This window comes from Ceratotherium simum, chromosome 3 (genome assembly GCF_057802395.1).
Source record: "Ceratotherium simum simum isolate JZ-2026a chromosome 3, ASM5780239v1, whole genome shotgun sequence".
Classification (NCBI taxonomy): Eukaryota; Metazoa; Chordata; class Mammalia; order Perissodactyla; family Rhinocerotidae; genus Ceratotherium; species Ceratotherium simum.
This window is the reverse complement of record NC_141902.1, coordinates 91,432,584-91,455,951: the sequence shown is the minus strand read 5'-3', so window position 1 is coordinate 91,455,951 and position 23,368 is coordinate 91,432,584. Positions and strand designations below refer to the sequence as shown.

General features: G+C 46.0%; 1 protein-coding gene across 4 annotated transcripts in view; it reads left to right on the top strand.

The window, feature by feature from the left end:
- Nucleotides 1–23,368, top strand: part of NTRK3 (neurotrophic receptor tyrosine kinase 3) — a 367,961-nt gene that overhangs the window by 200,054 nt on the left and 144,539 nt on the right. For all 4 annotated transcript variants that reach the window (XM_014788632.2, XM_087428913.1, XM_087428912.1 and 1 more), the window contains exon 12: nucleotides 16,526–16,714. In XM_014788632.2, the coding sequence (XP_014644118.1) occupies nucleotides 16,526–16,714 (189 nt within the window). The remainder of the gene's footprint in view (nucleotides 1–16,525; nucleotides 16,715–23,368) is intronic.

Genomic DNA, 23,368 nt, shown 5'->3' with positions numbered 1-23,368 from the left:
CCTCTCTTTCAATTGGTTAATGATCTTAAAATACCCTCAGCTTCACTACTGTGCCTTTTACTGTGCCTTTAAATGGCCTACTATTTAAAGGCACCTTGGGAGGCATTCCTTGATTCACATATTTGCATATTAGGCCAATGTTCTCAGTGTGTTTGGGAAGTCAGCAGTTCCAGATCATATTAACAACAGCCTCTTGGCCAGGGTTGACATTACCCAGCTAAGGCTTGCTACATACTGATCTTTTCCATATATCATTTTGCTTTGCCTGACTGCTTAAGTCAATGTCAAGATCAATTAATATTGGTGTTAGCGAACCCCATAAACACACACATGTTCTGAAATGGACACTTTAAAACAGGATGAATTTTAAATTCCATTATGAAACACTGTGAGGTTTTTAACAGAATGCTAACAAACAATATTGTTAAGCAATTAAAAAATAATAGAGCAGACCTGCTTAAATAGCTGTAACCTCACAGGCTCAAAATTACGCCCGCTGCCCTGGGAATGTAAACTCATGAGAACTAGGGGAAAGAAACTGTTGAGCTAGAGAATTTAACACAGTCTAGGCACACCATAGAAGTAGTGTGAGCATCACTTTCATGCTCCTTGCATGTGGTGCACTTCTTAGCAGGAGATAAGACTTACTTTTCTCTCTCTTCAGTCCCACCATCCGCTACATCCTCAGCTCCAGAGTTGCTTGTGTGCATCTTCTATCAAGCACAGAAGAAAAGCAATTTCTACACATCTTGCCAGGTCTTAATAATCCTCTGATCCCTCGGTTGCCCTTGGCACTGTTGGCATTTCATTTCCTCACAGTGTTGCAGGGCAGCAGGAGGTTATGGTTGACCTTACATGAGGCATTTGAAGCCCCAAAGAAATAACGTGACTGGTTCCTGATTGCACACAGCTGTATTCACAGTGACGATGCAGTAAGAACCTGGACTAGAACTCAGAACTCTCGTGGCATCCATCTGTTGCTCTTGCCTTCCATGACAAATGTCCTCTCCTGCTAGGATGGTTTGACTTTTACAACATCTTGATTTCCATTTTAATAATCCCAAGCCTTCCCTCGACTCTGCAAAGGAATTAAATTTAAATACGTAGCCTACATTTTATCTTGACATTTTCTTTAGAAGGCAGGAAAAAGAAAAAGGAAAAAGGGGCCAGATATTCAGTCTTCCCTTCACGAGAGCAAAATCCTTCTTTTGTTAGAACTCTTCATTCAGATCCTCTTGGGAGAGGTGTAGGGCCAAGGGCTGCTTTGCTAGCCTCTAGGCTCTCTAGTTACCCCTGGAGACACCAGGAAAACTCTGTATGCAGTATTCCAAATCTCTGTGGGGAACGTACCCATGTCAGCATTAAGCGATATGGCTTAAAGATAGTCTTGTCAGTCTAATTGATCTTGAGTCATTGCCATTCCTGTCAGAGCTGTCTGTCCCCTTACCCATAATCCTCATCACTTTGATAGCCCGTCAGGAATATGGGACTTGGCCCAGCCTTGCCTTCATCCAATAACATTATGAAATTGATACTGACACTTCCATTGGCACTAATTTCTCTAAGAGATTGGAGCCAGAGGACAAGTGGTTTAGCTTCATGGCAGTTAAGCTTTCCAAGTAGATCAAGACGGCCTAAGATTGATTGACCTGCACCCTGAGGAAGGGGTTGGGGGGGAGAGAAGGGAACAGAGGGAGAAGGGAATGGAAAATCAATGGCTGCATCATCATCAAGTGATATTTATTCACTACCAAAGAAGGACAAAGTCTTATATGGATATTCTGAAGATACATGCCAGGCCCCTCCAAAGACTGCTTCAAAGGGAGTTTAGAAAATTAGGAGGGAAGCATGTTGGCTAGAATGATTCACTGCCTTACCTGTGACACTGCCCTCTAGTGTCTGGAGTCCAAAACAGCAATTGATCCTACCCATGACCGTCTTTTCTCCACCCTCCACTCCCACACACAGGAGGCCTAAGTTACTTTTCATTAGGGTGACTATACCATTTATCATTCAAACCAAAGGGGACACTATTAATCATTATACTGGAACAGTAAGTATAAACAAGGACTGTCCTGGGAAAATCAGGATGCTCGGTCACCCTCCTTTTAAAAATAAAGAACTAAGCATATCTGAACTGAATGAAGAGATACTCTTTCTTTGCTAAGGTAATTCCTTACCTGAGGTTTATGGATTCGTGAAGAAACAGGGTTTTGATGAGGAGGTCCCATAAAAGTGAGAAGTTTTTATGAATTGGTAGGTTTAATAATATTGCCTGATCTGGAAGTCAGTACAAGAATAACACCTTAAAAGTGGTTGCAGGAAGTCACAAAGTTGAAGAAGAATGTGAGTTTTCAGATTATATGGTTAGATCTCTGGACTTTTTCCTTTGTACCAATGTGGTCCATGTGTCTATTTTTAGAAAAATAGATGGCTAACTCATTACTACTAGAATCTCCTCCCACCCCATCCACCTTACCACCCCTTTTTGGGGTATTTGGTTTGAGTATTCAATATTTTTGATGTATTATACATAAGTATATTATATACATTGCCCATGGAAATATTTTATCTAGTGGTGGAGAAGAGGTGAAATTGTAAAGAAACACAGATCAGTAAGTCTCCTTACATACCTGTGTAACGAGCGATAAACCAGTGTTACTTTATGTATGAGTTCATACGTGTTCTTGCTCAGGAGCACATCTGAGTGAGCATACATGGAATTTCTGGCACATTTATGAGGGTCTGGTGGGGAGCATGCATGTGACATCATTGCCTTGGTCTGTGTGACCAAAGGGACTCCTTAGAGAGCATGGCACTGTGAGTGCTGGCTTGGCCAGTGGAGCCCCTGCAGGGGGCTGGGGGGCAGGTGTGTAAACAGGAGCAGGTACTACAGTATATAAAGTGTGCCATACAAGGGAAGAGATCACAGAGCTGATATGGTGTTATTTTGATTGATTTTGGTGTTATATTTATACCTTCACATGCTGGAAATCAGTTGACCCGCTTCATCTACCCCACTTCCTGCTGCAGCGCTGTTGGAATGAAATGCTTATATCATTTTTACAATGTGTCTGTGAAAGTGATGAGTGAGCCAAGAGATTAATAGGGGCTCCTTTGGCCCTTGCCCAACTGCTACCCAGGTGTGCGGGGAGAAGAGGCCGCAGCCAAGGTTTAAGGTGCCTTCGAGGTGACAGCCACTGTGTCAGTGGAGATAGGCTCTGTGGTATGGGATGGAAAGTGAGTCCTCTGGGGTGGGGCAAGGACTGTTTGCAGGGATGAAGGGTGATGGGCCTCAATGCCAGAGTGTTTGCTGGGCTGGAGGTCCTTCTCAGCTGCCTTCCTCTCTCTCCTACCCTGGCTCAGTATCTCCCATGTGCCCCCCGCTACCCTGGGCACACCAGTAATGTGGTTCTCATCACATGTGCCATCTCTCTGGGTTTATTGTGTGTTCTGCCTGTAGACGTGGGGGGCCTCTTCATGAGTTGAGGGGTGTCTTCTTCTTCTCTCTGTCTAGTACCTAGCTCCGGTCCTGGCCCACGTGGTGAGCACATGGGTGAGAAGGGCCAATTTGGAAGGTGTGGCGTGAATCGAGAACTAAAATATTAGGTCACTCTTGAGGATTCTGAAATGGGCTTAGTGCTACAGTTCTGGAAGGTGGCCCCTGGAAGGTTAACTGCCTGTTGGGTGCATTCCCAACTCACCCCAGAGAACTGAGGTTTCTCCAGTTTTATCACCATCCTGATTATGCCATTTCATCCCTTATGCCTGTGATTGCCATTCAGGCCTGGTGCTGAGAGTAAGACAGATGGGAGACTTGGTGTTGTGGGCTGAATTGTGTCCTGCAAAAAGATATGTTGAAGTCTTAACCCCTGGTTCCTTATTTGGAAATAGACTCTTTGCAGATATAATTAAGATGTATGTTAAGATGAGGTGATACCGGAGGAGGGTGGCCCTTAATCCGATTTGACTGGTGGCCATATAAAAAGAGGAGAAGAGACACAGAGACAGACACATGCAGAGAGGAGAAGGCCATGTGACGACAAAGGAGTGATGCTACTAGGAACCAAGGAATGCCCAAGGCCTGCCAACCACCACCAGAAGCCAGGAAGAGGCAAGGAAGCATTCTACCCAGAGTCTTAGAGGAAGCATGGCCATGCTGACACCTTGATCTCTGATTCTAGCCTCCAGAACTGTCAGAGAATAAATTTCTGTTGTTTTAAGCCACCCAGTTGGTGGTATGTTGTGACAGCAGCCCTAGGAAACTAATAAACTTAGGGAGGCAATGCTTATCGATGTCTGGGATGGCACTTGGACGACATGTATTTTCTAATTTCCTGCTGTATTAAAGGTATTTTACTAGGGCCTCAAAGAAATTCAGAGATATACAGGATAGAGTCCTCATAAATCCCTTTAGGGATTTATGGTCTAGAGACTTCAGGACCAGCTGAGAAGCTTGAGTTGGGATGAGCAAGGAAATGGGTCAGTGTTGACCCCAAGACAATCTAACAACAGGACAGGTTCAGATGTAGGGGTCACAGATAGATGTGACTTCCTCATAGTTTTCTAAGGACACAGTGTTTCTGATGAAAATCATAATACAGGCTAATGGCATAACTAAGTTCCAAAGTAAAATTTCATAGGACCACACGGTGACTTGTCCATGGAGATATCCTTGCTATGGATGCAGGCTGGAAGGCTCCTATTATGGCACCCTGAGACCTGGATGTACAGTCTTGTTGGAGGCAGCACTGTGCCTTGACAGATAGCTGGGGCTGGAGATGTGCCAACAAAGGTGGGCAGGTGCCAAGGCCTGCTCCAGCAAGCAGTAGGTGAGAGGCCACAGAAAGGCCAGGAAGCCCCTGCACAGCCCATCACCTCTGCAAGGGCAGGGCCTGAGGTCCCTCAGTGAGAAGATGCATGGTTCAGGGCATGTACAGCCCTCAGCAGATGTATGTTCAGGCCTGTTGAACTCTCTGGGCACCAAGAGAGAGCCCTGGTTCCTCGTCTGGAGACCAGAGAGAAACCTGGCATGTCTTGTCAGCTCTCTGGTCTCTTCCAGGGGCAGTCACAAGGATCTGTGTCCTGTAGGATAGTTTTGCTGGACATTCATGGGGCTGACTCTGGCCTTGCGTTGCCTTTTTCGATGCACACTTTCCCTTGTCTGGGTTTATTATGCTCCTCTTTCAGGTGTGTTGACCCTGCAGTTTGTAAGTGTTCTTTGGAAGTTTCTAATCCTAGGTAAGAGATTCCCAGCCAAACTCGTGAAATCTCCAAACAACTTCCACAAAGACCCATTTGATGGGGAGTCCTGGCAGCTCCCAGAGATGCCATTTTGGATCTTAGTCCCAGATGGAGAATTGAGATCCGTGGCCACCCTCTGCTTTTCTAGAGGAAGTAAGTTTGATGTGAGCTCAAAAGAGCACTGGATCGAGAGTCAGAAGAGCCGGGTTCAAGTCACAGCTTTCCCCTGACTGCATGGTAGGTCACCTTAACAACTCTGAGCCTCAGTTTCCTCATCTGTGAAGTGGGCAACGTGGTCCCTATCTTGCATATTTCATTGGGTTGCTCTGGTGATTAAGTGAATTCACGGATAAGAAAGCACCATGTAAGCAATGATGTGTCATACAGATCTGAGGGCTTCCATTGCTGTTAGATTATGGATTTTAATGCAACAAATCATGGGATCCCCCATTCATTTTTTTAAAATTGAGATATAATTGACATATAACATTATATTAGTTTCAGGTATACAGTATAATGATTTGGTATTTGTATGCATTGTGAAGTGATCACCACAGTAAGTCTAGTTAACATCTGTCGTGGGTCCCCCATTCTAAAAGGCTCTGTGGTCTGTGACTGTCATTGCTCTCCCTCCTTGAAGCTCCTAGGAAGCCTCATACCTTCCCAGTGAGTGTTTTCTAATAACGAGAAAAATATCTTTTTGTCTGACATAAGGTGGTGGGCTCTGTGCCCAGGCCAGGGGAGAGCTGGGTGTGAACACTCCGGACTCTCAGGGTTTGAGAATGAGTTTACAACCTCAGAATGGCCAGGAGGAAGCCACTGGACTTTCATGGTTTCTCTCCAACTATAACTTCAGGCCTCATTTCAGCATCTTAGGTTTAGGGCCATTGTGGTTCAGAAGTGTTTTCCTTCTGGACCTCACTGATTTGAGGCCATGTGATCATGTACAGGTAGGTACAGGTAGGAGAGTGATTGAGAATATGGACTCGGGAGTCCTACAGCTCCAGCAAGAATCGCAGTGCTGTCACTAGCTGTGTGACCTTGGACAGACTGCTTAACTGCTCTGACTCTGATTACAGAACCCACCTCACTGAGCCACTGTGAGCACTGAATGAGATCATATGTGCACGAAGCCCAGACAGTGCGTGGCGGTCAGCAAGTGCTCAGCAGACATTGATTATTTTTATGGTGTTTTGTTTGAGTATCTAAAGCCATCACTCTGGAGAAAGAAGCTGGGTTTTCTGCTGGTGGTAATGTGCCATAGCTTCACTCCATGTGTACTTGGCAACACCATGAAAAGTGTTTCCTCCAGACGTACCTTGGATAAGCTATTGCCTGGAAAGCAGTGTGTGAGACCCAGGCAACTGTAGGAAGCTTTTCTAATTGGGAACCCTCCTATCAGCCAGTGCCCCTAAGACCCTGAGTTTCTCCTGAAAAGAATTTTCTTCTGCTTAGCATCAGTTGTCTCTATCTCTTCTAACTAGTCATGGCTCACTTTAATTTAAAGAACCTCACACTGAAACCATCTACAGGTCAACCAAAGAGGTTTTAGAGTTTCCCATTTGTGAACTAGGTCAAATCAGAGGCATTGGGCTTAGCCCACAGGACTTTGGGCTCTCATTCTCTTGGTCGTAGTGCTGAAATCAGATTATTCAGATTATGCAATATAGTTTAGTTAGTGAGAAAAGTGACATGAGTGAGTGGGTGAAGGGCATGGAGACATCAGTGATTCAACATGGCAGCACCTAGCACAGCACGCTCTACTGCATGTAGTGTTTCCTTCTATTTGCCAAAAGTCCCCAAAAGGTTGGGGGAAAAGCTGTGGATAATTCTTTAGAGGAGATAAATGCCTCTATTTGGGGGTAACACTGACTAGTGACAGTACAGTGGCTAAAGCTGAATTTAGAAATGTTGAAACTTAACTACAATTTTTTTATGGGACCTTAGACAAAAACACCAGCGTTTTGTACTCCAGTTGTCTTAAATATGCAATTGGAAGGTAATTACTCTCTTCCTGTTTATGCCTGGAATGTTCTGAAATACCGTTTGTATAAAGAGTCTTCGGAGAAAACTGATAACATTTGCCTTCCCTCTAGCTGCATATTTCTACATTCTCAGGCCCCTTGCTGTCTGCCATTCTTCTGCCCATGAACTCCTTCACAGGCATTGCCCCTTCCAGCTACAAACTGGTGCACAGACTGTGGGTCTAAAGTTTGCTGGAAATGTCATGAGCTCCACTCCTAAATGAAGCCAGTTCTCTTACAAATGAGTCTTATGGGAATAAAGATTGGGAGTGGGAAGGAGACTGTGACTGACCCCATCTAACTCATCCCAGTGTCAGAAAAACAATGCTGGGGGTTAGGCAGCATGGTGCAGTGAAATGAGCCCGAACTTGGAAGTCAGATAGACGTGGGTCTGTCTACCACTTATTAACTGTGTGACCTTGAGCAAATTATGAAACCTTGAGCTTCAATTTTCTCGACTGCATTACTGGGATAACAGGATCTACCCCCAGGCTTGTTGTGATGATTAACTGAGATAAGGAAAACCAAGTGTTCAGAGCGCCGTCCTGCCTCCCCTTTCCTTAAATGTGTTCTCCGGCTGGTTGATCAGCAGCATCATTTTCACTCACCAAGTGGTACGTCCAAGCTATGAATGCTACGAGGCACAAATAACGCCTTTGGTTCCTTAAGAGGCTGGGAGGGAATTGGAGCCTGAGAAAAAAGCTTATCTTTTGGGAAATGATTCCGGGAGAGGAGCAGAGAAGTGAGGAGGGCATGGCTTGTTGGGCAGCGTGCAGGACCTGGCGTGCCCCAGAGATCACAGTGGCAGAGTCTGTCTGGAAGCTGGAGGAAGCAGAAAGGGGAGGGAGCAGAGGAGCTGGTCCAGGAACAGAGCTGGTACCTTGTCCCCAGGTACTCTGCTGGGCACAGCCCATGTTCACTTGGCCTCTGTCCCACATCTGCCAATAAAAATTAAGAAATTGATTTTCTTTTGTTTGCCACTGAGGACGAGGCTCTTTTTATGAGACAGTAAATGGAATCCCTCTCTGAGCATGGCTGGATTTTTAATTGTGTTTGTTGTGCTTTCACTTCTTCTGTTTTATGAGTTCCTGCTCCCAGATTTGTTGATGCGGAGCTCTCGCCCACGAGGGACACGTCAATGTTTGATTTTTATCAGTAGGGAAAGGATGAGGTTTTTAAAAAATCATTTTCTTAATCCAAAGGTTGGCTTGTTTGCTTCATTCTGACACATTAAAAAAGCATGAGACCCATTCAGGTTTGTTTTCCTTTACTTCCCAAGTCAGACCCGGGTTGGGGTGGGGTGGGGGAGAGTTTTTTTTCAACAATAGAGGTCATGGTCTGGCTCTCTGTGGAACTAGATTAGTTTAGATTAGAGCTCAATTTTGGGACAGAGAGTTGGGAGGAGGCATTTTAAGATGAATTACATCATTGAGGATGATAAGCACATCTTTTGCATAAGGCACTTTTGTAAAGATTTGTTGAAGACGGTGTGAAGCATACACAGCGTCTGAAGGAAAGGATTGAAGTAACATTGTTAAATGTGAGATGGCTTCATTCCTGTATTCGTCAGCATGAACTAGGTTATGCTGTGATAACAAACAGCACCCTGCTAATCTCAATGACTTAAGACAACAAAGCTGTATTTCTCACGAAGGCTGCATGTGCCCAGGTGCCCTTGGCTTTATGTCAGCCTCACTCAGGGACTGAGGTTGACTAGGGCTCTGCTTCATGCTTCCACAATTGCCAAGGCAAGAAAAAGAGAATGTGGCAGTTCATACACGGGATCTTACAGCTTCCATGTGGAAGTGATGCATATCCCTTCTACTTTACTTCTCCTTAGCCAAAGGAAGTGACAAATTACTGCTTAACTTCAAGGGGTGCAGAAAACTGTGGAACTACCAGGGCCTGGAAATCCTTGGTGAACGACAGTGATAATGATCACGGTTCCTAAGAGGGTTTTCTGAATTGGTAGATAAGCTTGTCCTCCCCTTGGAAGGAAGTACAGGGATAAATGAAGGAATGTAGAAATGGATGAATTCTGGCCCCAGGATTTTACAACTTAGCCATAAATGTAAGCCTTGACTGCCCAAAGTTATCTTATATGAGTTGGTTCAGCCTTGAACATATTTGGTGATCTGTGCCTAGCTGCCTTGATTCAGATGTCTCAGCTTCTTTATATGGCCTCATGTATTCACACTGAATTCTGTTCGTAAAAAATACTTCATGTCAGCCATACTATTGGGAAGATGGGTAGTTTGGTGGGAAGAGTAAGAACTTTGGAGACGAATAAACATAGGTTCCAATTCAGGCTCATCACTTCCTGGAGAGGTGATTTTTGGAAAACTAAACTTATTAGAGGATCAGTTTTCTAGTTGATCAAATGGGAATAACTGTATATTTTGAGCATCAGATGAGAAGAGAAAAAAATGCCCAGCAACATATCTGGCATACAGTAGGTGTTTAGTGAATGTTAGTTTATTTTTTCTCCCCTTTTCCTTTTGTTATAACCACAACCTTGGGACTCTGAGTCATTTGTTTGGAAATTGGAGAAGAACCACTTCTACAAATTGGCTGGGCAAATGCCATCGTGTTGAACCAATGACTGTATTTTCTTGGGGCCAGATTTCTGAGAATTGTTAGTACTTTGTAAGTTAGGTAGTTGGTGGAACAAAATGGGATTTAATGACAAGAGTAGGACATTGGTGAAGTGATTCTAAGGAAGTCCTTCGCCTGGTCTGAAAAGGGCAGCGAGTGTTTCTGTGTTAATGCATTACCGGGGGGCTGTTGCTTTTCCCTCCTTCATTTTGGGCAGTGCACCACTTCCCTCTCTGCTTTTGCACTAAGAACCCTGATTCCCCAGAGGCTTCTGCAGGATGCCTTGTCCCTGCAGTCCTCACAGTGACTTGCGGCCCTCAGTTCCCTTGCGATAGAACCTCCATCCACCTGGGTCAGAGCTCGCTCTACTACAGCGAAATTCCATCTCGTGGTCTCATCAGAGACCTTTGCTTTCTGGGGGAACCTGACTCCCACATTGGGATCAACCACTTATGAAAATCTAAGCTATTCCTGGCACTGCCTCCTTATTTTTTCCCATAGAAGGAGCAGAGAGGGAAAGAGACAGACTCTGGAAAGACAGTTTGGACCATCCTGCTGGGCCAGACACCTGTCGGGACCATCAAACTTTCTCTAATTATCCAACAGTTCTATTGTGATGTGGCTGGAAGAATAAAACCCACCACAGTTCTGAAGAAAAAAAAGGCGCCCTTTTGGGAAGAGAATCATGTGATGTGAGTGTCTGAGCAAACTTGTGTTCCCTCCTGGGACTCTCTCAAAAGCTCGAACTTACAGAAAGGCTATAAGCCTGATTGTCTTTCTTTTGTTTATTAGCGCTGCATAACAAAATAATTGTGTAATTAGGACTGGATTAGTGACAGCAGAGAAGCCCATCACAGGTACTAGACTGTGTGTGTGTGTGTGTTGAGAGCTTAGAAGACAGCAAGCTTGACTCCTTCTGCTAACTTGCCTTAGGGCTTGGAAAATAGAGGAGCTCCCCAGCAGATGAGATTTTCCCCCATTACTCGTCCCTTCCTTGTATCTTTTTTTTGTTTTTGTTTTTTGGAGGGGAAGATCAACCCTGAGCTAACGTCTGTTGCCAACCCTCCTCCTTTTGCTGAGGAAGATTAGCCCTGAGCTCACATCTCTGCCCATCTTCCTCCATTTTGTATATGGGACGCCACCACAGCATGGCTTGATGAGGGTGCATAGGTCGACACCCAGGATCTGAATCTGCGAACCCCGGGCCACTGAAGAAGAGTGCGCGAACTTAACTACTACGCCACTGGGCCAGCCCCCTTCCTCATATCTTAATAAATTCTTCTCTGTAGTTATTAAGATGAGAAGAATGCTTCCTCCTCAGAGGGGCCACAGGTCTGTGGGTTTTCCTGAAGCAAGTGACATGAGAACTGGCCAGATCTGGAAAGGGACACTCGTTCCTAGAGGGAATGCTAGTGCCTCTATCAGCTGTTCTCACCCTGGGGGAGTTCTGTCACCCCAACGGGTACTGAGAAATGTACTGTGTATTGGGTGAGGAGACTGGCTTTTTAAAAATACTTATTTAAAAAATTCTTGGGGCCAGTCTGGTGGTGTAGCAGTTAAGTTTGCACATTCCACCTTGGCGGCCCGGGGTTCACTGGTTTGGATCCTGGGCGCGGACCTGCTCGCCACTCATCAAGCCATGCTGAGGTGGCGTCCCACATAGAAGAGCTACAGCTCTGCAACTATGATACATAGCTATGTACTGGGGCTTTAGGGAGAAAAAAGAAAAAAAGAGGAAGATTGGCAACAGATGTTGGCACAGGGCCAATCTTCCTCAAAAAAAAAAGGAAGGAAGGTTGTGAAAAGGGGATAAAATAAAGAGAGCTTAAAAATAAACTTATTTAAAAAAAATTCTTATTAGATTTTTTTCTTTTTTGGGGCAGTTTTAGGTTCACAGCAAAATTGAGAGGAAGGTACACAGAGTTCTCGTACACCCCCTGCCCCCACACATACACGGCCTCCCCCATTATCAACATCCCCCACAGAGTGGTACATTTGTTACAGTTGATGAACCTCAGACTGGCTTTTAATGCCCAGGTCCAGGGATGCTGAATAGCCTGCCATATGCAGAACAGCCCTGTCCAAGGAGGACTTGCCTTGCCCAGCGCCAGCCACAGGCCTGGTGGGGAGCACTGCTGGACTCTGCCACAGGCAGGTGGGAGCGAGCTGCAGGGGTCTCCTCTTACCTCCTTTGAAGTGATGGGGCTATGTACTCTTTATTGGCTTTTATTTCAAGGAATGTGGTTTATGGAAGAGCGAGGGTGTCTAAGAGGGCCTCTGGGATTGGACAGCGATCTGACGGTGCAATGCTCCTTCTGATGTGGTTGTCATTGAATAAGAGCATATAGCAGCACTGGGAAGAGGAGGAGATGATGAATTATCTGTAATCTATCGGGATGAGTCTAATGAGGTGACTCACTGTTGTTCCCATTCTCAAGGGTCAAGAGGAACATCTTTAAAAAGGTCTTAGGGACCTGCGGTGGAAGGCAGCTGCACATGAGGAGGCTAATGTACCAGCATTGATCAAGTGTCCCTTAGAACAAGTGCTCCCCCCGCAGTCGGCACTTTCAGGGAGGCAGTGCTGCGTAATGGCTATGAGCCCGGGCTCTGGGGCCAGACTGTTGGACTGAATTCCAGCATCATCACTTCCTTGCTGGGTGTGGTCCATGGACAGGTCACTGCTTTATGCCTCAGTGCCCCATCTGTAAAATGGGGCAAACAATGATGCCGACCTCACAGAGGCATTATAAAGTTCAAGAAGTTACATTTACAGGGTGTGATACATAGGATGCTCTCAATAAAAATGATGATGATGATGATGATGGTGATTTCTCCAACTAACTCCTCAACCCACTATAATTAGTTTTTTTTCCCTGCATTCTATGGAAACTGCTCTCATTAAGCTCATTCTTCATCCTACTTGGCCTCAGTATATGATGCTCTTGAACTTTTAGTAATTCTCCTCCTTTGACTTCTAACACAATAGCCTTTCTGATTCTCATCTGATTTTCTGGCCATTTCTTCTCATTCTTCCTTTCCTGCTCCCTTTTCACTGCCTGCATTGTAAGTATTGCGTTCTCCAGGGCTCCAGAGTCTGCTTTATTCTGTTATTTCTGTGAAGTCTTCCTGGGCAGCCTCGTCCCCGACCCCGACCCCTAATGGCTTGGGAGCCTGTGGCAGGACACTTCTTTTCCCCGTGGCTCTTACCCCCAGCACTTTCAGATCCTAGAATAATGTCAAGAAAGCAGAGAGCATTTTAGATCACAGGTTCTTGGAACATTTTGGTCACCACTTGCTGTCCATTGACTTGATGAGAGCCGAGTCAATGTGCCAGTGTTATACCTTCTCCAAACTCCTGCTGATTCCTGTCCTTCCTCCACATCACTACAACAACCCATATCCCATAATGCTGGGGACAGAAGGGGGCGAGGTGCAGGGGGCCTTCTGTTGTGTGGTCTTCTGGGAACTGAATCTCTCACTCCCTCTTTCCTCATCTGCCCCTTTGTTTTGCTACAGCCTCACCTCCTAAGAAAGGGGGAGGTAAAATCTTACACGTCTGCAAATACCTTTCTTTTGCCCTTACAGTGGATGAATAAATTTTTAAGTGTAGAATTCTAGGCTGAAAATTTATTCATCAAAATTTTGAAGGAATTGCTCAGTACAGCTATGGAGAATTCTGTTGTCTTCCTAATTCCTCTTTCTTTTGAAATGTGACCCATCCCTCCCTCCTGGAAGCTCTTGTATCTTCTCTTTATTCTCCAGGTTCTGGCATTTCATAATTTTGTGCCTTGATTTGTGTGTGTGTATGTGCGTGTGCGCACACATGCATGTGTTAATTATGCTGGAAACTGGGTAGGCAGGTAATTTGGGGAAATTTTTCCACAATTTTTAAATTTTTGCTTCTATCTTTTCTATTCTCTCTCCCTCCCTTTTTCCCTTTCCCTCCCCATGTCCCATCTTTCAATCAGATGTTGGATCTCTGGATGGGGTCTTTAATTTTCTTATCTTTTCTTTCCTATTTACCCCCTCTTTCCTTTTTGTTTGACTTTCTGGAAAATTTCCTTGACTTTATCTTACACTCTCCTTTGACTTTCACATTTTGATGATCCTAATTCCCAAGGACTCTTTCTTACCCTCTAATTGTTTACATTTTGTGTATCGTCTTGTTTTATGGATACAATGTCTTCATCTATCTCTCTGAGGATATTAGTGATTAAAAAAGAAGAAGGCCTCTGCTCCCTGTACTGCCTCTGTTTCCTGCAGGGCCCTGATTGTCCGTGTGTCTTGCACTCTCTCTTTCATGCTGAAGCTTTGCTGAAGCGTCTGGTGATCCTGGACTGTTTCTTCGTATGTAGGAATTGAGTTCTGGAAAGCACTTTGTGTGTACAGAGGGGGCTTGTCAACTATTAGGCTTCACTATGGCCTGATCACACGGTAAGCTTGGCTGCACTGGGAGACCCCTCAATGTCAGTACCTAGAAGTCTTTTCTGAGGCATTCAGTTTCTCCAGAGAAGCGTTTTCTGATCTCCTGCAGGGGGCGTGGTGTGAGGTGAGACTGGGAGTGAGGTGGGTGGGTAGGCAGGATTATTCCTGGTTTCTGTTGTTCTAGGAGCAGGAAGAAGGGGCTCAGCTTCATGCTTCACCTTGGCCCTCTCCTGAGCCTTTTGAGTTCAATTTCTCTGGGAATAAACCACTAGACTCTGGAGGGATGGGGGTGAGGTAGTGGCTTGAGTACCTGGTTCCCGACCTGAGCCTCACCCCAGCCTTCCACAGTACCCTGTCCCTTCAAGTACTGGGCGTCCCCAGCAGAACTGACTTCCTGTAAATACTCCCGCTGTAGCCCCGGGGGTCCTTTCTTCTGCATCTTTCTCCTCTCTGCAAGCAAGCATCCTCCTTTGCTTTTTCATCTTTCGAAATGTCTTATTTCCTCTTGTTTCCCCTTCCTTCTCTTTGTGCACAAATATTTCTTTGTGTTGTGGTGGCATTTGGGGAGAGGAGGAGGATAAAGACCAGTGTTCAGCTTTCCGTGTTTAACTGAAAATCACTGTGGAGTTTTTCAAAAAGTTTACAAGGTGTTTTCAGGAACTGGCCTCTTGTTGCAAGGCAAGTGATTATTGCAAGTGTTTGGGCAACTGCTTATTGCTACTTTTCCTCCTGTCTCCAAACACGGTCAGACATTTGTCGTGGATTGGAATAAACCTGTCTGTACTGACAGAGTGGAATTCAGTGTCCTCAGTTTGCATTTACTAGTCTTCCATTTAGTTCTGCCTCATTGGCGCTCCACCTTGCTGTTTGATGGGAAATATTCTCCCCATAAACTTCAGTAAGATGTAATGGATTTCTGCAGTGGAAATACTGTTCAAGCTGCAAAACCAAATCACAGAAGGCATTTTGTCTTGGGACCATGTGTTTTGCAAAGCAGCCATTTAAAACGCCAGTTGTGGGCCGGCTCCGTGGCTTAGCGGTTAAGTGCGCGCGCTCTGATGCTGGCGGCCCGGGTTCGGATCCCGGGCGCGCCCCGAGGCACCACTTCTCCGTCCAACGTGAGGCCGAGTCCCACATACAGCAACTAGAAGGATGTGAACCTATGACATACAACTATCTACTGGGGCTTTGGGGGGAAAAACTGAATAAATAAAATCTTTAAAACGCCAGTTGTATGAAGCCACAAACAGTCACAGCTAATTCACTTTACAGGAGTTTTGTTTGTATGTATGGGAGAATCACACCACCAAACAGAATCATTGCTCTACCAAGACTGCAGCAATAATTATCTTTGTCAAGTTGTGTTTGTAAATAATCTTATTTACTGGATTTCTTTTTTGGCTTAGAAAATGGTGGAGTTGGGGTTGGCGAAGATGCAAATGGTGTTCTTTGAAGCCATTGGGGCAATATGGATCTTTCAAGAGTGGGGCAGCTGGTCCAGCTGCCTGTAGGCTAATAGTGATGCAGCCTAATTACTGTCACCTGTGAGAGCTGGCTCAGGTTAGATCCAGGCACACATTGAGCTTATCTCCCTGTGGGCTGGGAAGAGTTGATAGCAGAGTCCAGTGAAAGCTATATCACATTCCTAGAGGAATCTCATGGCCACTCTGGAATGGCTCTCAGCCTCCAAGGCCCTAATTAGAGATTCTAGATTAGGGGTTCTAGGGTGTACGTGGGACTCACATGGGAGTTCTTTAAATCCTGATGCCCAGGTTGCATCCTCAGACCAATTGAATCTGAATCTTTGGAGGTGGGAGCTGGTATCAGTAGTTTTTTAAAGTTCCTGAAGGGAGGAAGGACAGGGTACAAACTACCACTTTGTCATTTTTTTTATCCTGTTGTTGCTACATAAGCAAAGACACATTTAAAATTTGCATTATTTTGAACTAATTTGGATTTGGGGGAAGTGAAAATAATTCATGTCATAGTCATTTCGATTCACTTTTTTGTTTTGCAGCTGTTTCCATGGTGTTATGGGTGGATTTTTCTCTCTCGAGAGAGAATTAAGGGGTGGTTCTTTGAATTCAGAATCCAGAGCATTCTGGGAATCCTCTTCCAATGGATTTTACTCTTATGGAAAATGTGGTGGCAAAAATAGTGAATGGGTCTGCGGGCAGGGTTGGGCGCTAGCCAGATGTGACTTCACCGGGCTCCCATGTCTCTCCTGGTGTGTGCAGGTCCTGTGGCTGTCATCAGTGGTGAAGAGGACTCAGCCAGCCCACTGCACCACATCAACCATGGCATCACCACACCCTCGTCACTGGATGCCGGGCCGGACACGGTGGTCATCGGTATGACCCGCATCCCAGTCATCGAGAACCCCCAGTACTTCCGTCAGGGACACAACTGCCACAAGCCAGACACATGTGAGTACCAGCGTAGAATGTTGTCCCTTCTGGGGAGGGGAGGGTGGCATGGCGATATACCATGTAGCTGGGGTTCTGGAACCTTCTGAGGTGACTTACTACCCACTAACCTCCCACTCTCTAAGAGACTTTCCCTGTTTGTCTCAAAACTTGAAGAATAGCCTGGGTAAGGGGACTTCACTGGGGCAGAGCCCCTGGGCAGAGAGGGCTCGGGGTGGGGAGCAGCCTGGAGGCAGGAGGCCCAGACCCACATGGAGAGGTGCTCCCAATAGGACAGGGGGCACAGACAAGGCTGGTCTTCTCTGTAGACCTGACCTCTGTATTTAGGAAATGTAACCTGACTCTGTTCAGTCAACAGCCCCTGAGGTCATCAGACCCTCCACCCAACCTCCACGAGAGGGGAAGGGAATGAAGGGCAGTGAGTACCCTTTGAATGGAAACATCTCTCTAGCTGCCCCTCCAGTGCCCCGAAGTGTGCACTTTCTGAGAATCGTATCATGGCCCCAGCGCTAGGACTCCTCACCTCCCCACTGCAGGTGCCTCACTCGGATCAGAGGGCTCAGGGTGCCTATTTCTTCCTCATCTCTCACCTCCTGTTGGTTCAGCCCCCCTCTTTGTATTTCTGCTAAGCTCTGCTATGGCCTCTGCCAGCTCCCAGAGCCTGCACAGCTTAGCACCCCCATCCAGCAGGTGTCCCCTTGCTGTGTCCCTAGGTTCAATCTAGGCCCAGCAACCCCAGTACACACCCCCTCCCCTCCCACTGCTTCTGCCCCCAGGAAATGGTCCTCCATCTACTTCTGGAGAGAGCACAGAGGCCCCTGAGACTGCCTTGGAGCTGGAAGGGACCTCAGGGATGGGCTAGGTGAAGGCTTCATCTTACAGACAGGAAAACTGAGGTACCAGGAGGCTGAGTTCCCCTTCCCTGCCTCCAGGCTTCTGCCATCCATTCTCTTCTTCTCTTAGCTGGTCTCAGGGTCAAACTCAGAAGAAGTGCCTCTGGTCTTGCTCTCCCCCTGGCTGAGCTCTCTGTACTTGGGCCACACTGTTTGTAGCTCACAGAACTCTTGCTGTTCCCACTGGTCCATCTTATAGCAGAGTGGGCATTTGGCTACCCCTTCGACCTTGGCTTCTGTTTTTCTGGCTCTGATTTTTAGCAAGAGGATTGTCACAGTGGGAGGGACTGGGCTTGAGGCAGAATAAGGTCATCATTTGCCTCCCAACCTTGGGTGTCCTCCAGAATCTGTCTCAGTATTTATCACACACCCCTGTCAGTATCAGTTAGAAGGAGGATACCTGGGTTCTGGACCAGGGCTGGGCAAGGGAAGAAAGATATCTGTGTTTCAGTTAGAGAGTGGGGGACATAGTGCAGAGAGTGGTTCTGCTCTGGCTAATGCCCTTGCCTCACATCCTGGACTGACCTGGGTGTGGCTGGGAGGGAAGCCCTTCTGTGGTGGTAGCATGGGTCCAAACTTGGTCTAGGGTTGATGTTGCTGAGTTTTCTAGAGTGGTGTTGAATTTGAACAGACATTTAGGCATTGCTGTGTTGAATATACAATTGATTCTCGTTGTTCACTGGAGTTGTGTTCTATAAAGTCACTGTGAACACTGAGTTAGCAAACACTGAACCGTTGTTCCTAAGGGAAATATAGGGTTAGGTTCCTGTGAGCGTCTGGTCATAACATTTTTATAAGTGACCAATATATAACTTTGTTTTATGTGTGCTTCTGTTTAAAGACACCTTATTTGATATGTATTGTTGGTTCATTAACATTGCACACGGGGCCAACAGCACTATGACTCAAGCCTGAACAAAGCTTGTCTAACACACATATCTTATCTAACACACCTATTTTCTCCATGAGGCCCACCACCGCCTTCTTCCTCTTAGAAACACTAGACAGCACTTCAGCACTATGCTTGGGGGCCACTTTAAACAGCGAAATCACCAACAAAAAGTACAAGCATGCAAAAAAAGTGTGGCATTAAATAGACCATGAAAAAGACACTTGTTTACAGTACAAAAGCCAAAACCAGAGAGCAGAGCATGGCCTTGTTCAACCTCGAGGGGACGTGCATGTTGGGTGACTCAGAGTTTTCACCACTCCTCATGTTTGTGAACGACTGTGAAAGCACAGCGAGTTTGGTTATAGGTTACACATAAATTTTATCGAGTAGGTGAATTTGTAAATACAGAATCCGTGAACAGTGAGGACAGTCTGTATTCCCTTTAGTGGAGGCTCTGGGCTCCTGGTGGAGAGTGTGGTCTCTGGGTCGTATCTGTGCTCGTGAGCTCCTGATACCAGGTTATTGGCACAATTGCCAGGCGGGGTGAATTTAGGAAAACCATGTGGAGATCTTTCCAAGGATCCAGACAGTACTTCCGTGTGAACAAGAAGAGGTCAGTGGAGATGGAAGGGAAGTGGGTTTATTGACAAAGACTTGAAGGAATAGGGAACAAGCAATTCCTTATGAGAGGAAAATCATGAGATGACTTCAGATTGTCAGAAGCCTTCAAAATTAGTGAGAGAGTCCTTTTCACAGAAGCAGTACGTTTTGTCCCATCAATAGACAGAGGTGGCTCTTAATTGTTTTCGGAAAACATGAGTGGCAACGACAAGCTGTGTGCAGGAGCCTCGTAACTGGATTTGGCTAATCCTCCCTCTGCAAATCCATGGCTGACTCACACAGACAGCGAGTGGGAGCGCCCGCCAGCTCCTCACCAAGATTTACAGGCTGAGAGGCAGCAGGTCTCTGATTACAAAGGCTCCATCAGTTGAGGGAAGTGACTCCAAGACACATCCCCATGTGCGAGGAGACACTATCATAAATAATTAAAACCACATGCACCTTGGCAGATAAATAAGCAGAGAACATTTATGATGCTGCAGACAAGGCCGGGGTCACTCCTTTGGGGGGATGGCAGGAACAGAGGATTAAAGGAGGAGGAATGCTCATACTGTGGGTCCCCCAGGGGCTCGCCTGTCTGATTCCCTTCTTCGTCCCATTTAAAAATGTGTGATATGGGAAGAAATTGCAGGGACGTAGTGCTACCTGACTTCTCCCATCATTTCCCCAAGTCCCCCCCAGTGATGGATTTAGGACAAAAGCGCTTTTCTTTCTTTACACGTGTTTATCATAAATGGTGGACCTTTCTGACCGGAGTGATCAGGATGCGGCTCCTCTCCTCACTTCTCACTTTCTATCTGTCTTCAATCTGGTCCACAGCATTTTTCATAGCATGTCAGGGCTGCAAGGATATTTAGAGATCACCTAGTACAATTCCTTATCAGATGCTCGTGTCCTTTTGCCTACGTTCCCAAAGAGCGCTCTGCATTTGGTGTTGTCTTTATTCTGAATTTATTCAACCTTTCCAGGGATTCTGAAAGTGCTGAATAAAGATGCTCCTGCCCAGGAATGTATATGGAATCTGAAGCCTAATAAGGGCCCCCTCCTTGTTTATTTAAAGCCCCCTGGTTCTCAAAAGCATCAGGAAATGGGTTCAGCCCTCCTTGTTACAGCGCTGATTTGGGGCTAGATCCTGCAGAATGACACGCCAAGGGGCCAGTCTAGATGGGTCACTGAGAGAAGTTAAGAGGTATTTGTAGCAATGTTGGGCCCTCGGTTACCTTTGTCACCCTGTGACAGCTCGGCTGCAATAGTTGTGCATGTGCTGGGCTGGACTGTGGTTGCTGTCTTAGGAGTCACACTGTGACTCTTTGCCGTAGGCCAGTTGGAGGGCTCCCTGGCTCTCATTAAGGCCCTGGGGTTCTCTGTTCATCCCCTTTTCCAAAACCCATTCTCAAAAGACAACTTTGCCTCTTCGTGAGGCAGAGCTGAGGCCATCTGGAGGACCTAAGCTGTTTCCTCCTTCTCTTCTTCTGACTCCAGGTCAGGGCATCTGCCTTTGTTCACAGGTTGTCTCTGTCTCAGAGGAAATGGTGCCCCCATCTTCTCAGAGTCAGCCCTCCCAACCTCTCCATCCTTCTGATCTCTCCCCCTCATCGTGGACCTGCAAACAGAGGTCTCCCCCATCCTGGTGACCCATCCTCTCCTCACCTCCCACTCCAGATACTGCTCTTTACTCTTTCTAGTCTTTTCCGGTCCACTAACCCTCTTCAAGCTCCCCATCCTGCAGCTCCATTTCTCTTCCCATTTCCCCGGAACTCCTGAGTTCTCCATCCTCCATCTCTTTGCAAAACTTGACCATATTCCTTTGAGTCTGTCTTCTTCATTAGCATCCAAGTCACTCACACTGTGCTGATTTTTCTTCCTTTCATCTATTCAATAAATATTTATTGAGAGTTTGGGTCAGGCCTTCTTTTAGGCTCCGGAAACAGCGGGGAAGAAGACATGCATGGTCCCTACTCTCAGGGGTTTACTGCCAACCATAGCTGGTCTCCAAGACACAGAAGGCACCCTTTGCTCCCTTGGGACCACTCACAGAGCTGAGCATTCTCACCTTTCACCTTTCTGCTAATGATTTGCCAGCCTTCATCCCTAATCACTTCTTTCCAGGTCTCCCGTCCCACACCTCCACCTGCTACCTTAGTGTAATTCTACTTGAAATGTCCGTCTCCCCTCTCTACATCACCCCACACCACTTTTTTCCTTTCTACACCCTATTCATCATTCAACAGCTGGCTCATTTCCAGCCTCTTCCTAGGCCCACAGAGTGGGATCACAGAGTGACCTTTCTCTCCTGGGAACCCATGGCTTAGAGTAAATGCCGTGCACTGGTCTCGAATGACTGAATCAAATCTTAGGACATCCAGTCACTTCTCAAATATGTGTTCTGTTTCCCAAACCTGACTTTGAGTTTGTTCCAAGAAGTAGCTCTTCTGTGTCATAATTCTTCATTTTCTATAGAAAACAGTATGGAACTAGGGTCAGAGAGGACACCAACTGTGTGTCAGATGATTCCTGGTGAGCGTGTCTTCACTCCACGGCCCCACTCTCTAGACATGTCACACGTCACAGATGGCAGGAAAGGTCCTTGGTCTGCATCAACAGCCTCCTCTGGACCCGATGTTTTTATCTCATGCGATCTTTCACCCACTTGCTGAGGGAGAGGCTGCTACACCTATTCTATAGATAAAGAGACCGAGGCTCAGTGAGCTTAAGTAACTTGTTCCAAATCATACAGCTGTTAAGAGAGAGGCTGAGATTCAAACCCAGACCTGCTGACTCCAGCCTCCATCCTTTCCCTATCAGATCACATTGCCCAAGGTTCCAGTGGTCCACAGCATTTACTCCATACCTCTTGAACTCAGGGAAGCTGGCTATTCAGGAATGAGGACAGTTTTGTTGTTTTATGGAGCCTCGCTTTTCTCCCTGTTTCCAGGATAAGGCCAGCTCTGTGGATAGGCCCTTCAGGGTTGGGGTTCTGAGGAGAACCATGGCTGAAGGTCCCATAGTCAAGGGGGTGGGTCAGCCTTGGTCTGGCTGTCAGCACTTATCTCACGCTCTGAATTCTCCATGGAATCAAGTCCCCAAGGGACCATGGATGCCTTCAGATAAGGGAATGCTTGGCCTCGGGGTTAGGTCAGGTTTTTTTTTGTTTTTAAATTTTTTAGAGCAGGTTTAGATTTACAGAAAAATTAAGCAGAAATTACAAAGAGTTCCCATATACCTCTTCACACTCCGCCCCCACCGCCACAGTTTCCCCTGTTATTAACATCTTGCATTAGTGTGGTATGTTTGTTACAATTGATGAACCAATATTGATGTATGATCATTAGCTGAAGTCCATAGTTTACAGTAGGGTTCACCTTTGTGTTGTATAGTTCTATGGGTTTTACAAAATCATCGTGTCATGTATCCACTATCACAGTATCACACAGAATGGTTTCACCGCCCTAAAACTCCTCTGTGGTCACCCATTCATCTCCCCTCCCCAACCCCAGGCAACCACTGATCCTTTTACTGTCTCCGTAGTTTTGCCTTTCTAGATGTCATATAGTAGGAATCATATAGTTTGTAGCCTTTTTGGATTAGCTTCTTTCACTTAGCAATAGGCGTTTTAGATTCTTTTATGTCTTTTCGTGGCTTGGTGGCTTATTTCTTTTTAGTCACCGAATAATACTTCATTGTTTAAAAGTACCACAGTCTATTATCTATTCACCTATTGAAGGACATTGTATTTGTTTCCAAGGGCTGCTGTGACAATGTACCACAAACTGGGTGGCTTCAGAAAACAGAAATTTATTGTCTCACAGTTTTAGAGGCTAGAAGTCTAAAATCAAGGTCTCGGTGGCCCATGCTCCCTCTGAAACCTTCCTTGCCTCTTCTTAGCTTCTGATGGTTTGCTGGTATCTCTTAGCTTGCAGCCACATCACTCCAGTCCTCTGTCCTCACACAATGTTCTCCCTGTGTGTCTGTCTGCATGTGGCTGTCTTCTTATAAGAACACCAGACATGTTGGATTGATGGCCCCCCTTACTCCAGTATGACCTCATCTTGACTTAACTAATTACATCTGCAATGACCCTATTTCTAAGTAAGGTCGCATTCTAAGGTAATGGGGGTTAGAACTTGAACATATTTTTATTTTGGAGGTGGATACAACTCAAGCCACAGCAGACATCTTGGTTGCTTCCTAGTTTGGGAAATTATTAATAAAGCTGCCATAAATATTTGTGTGCAAGTTTTGTATGGA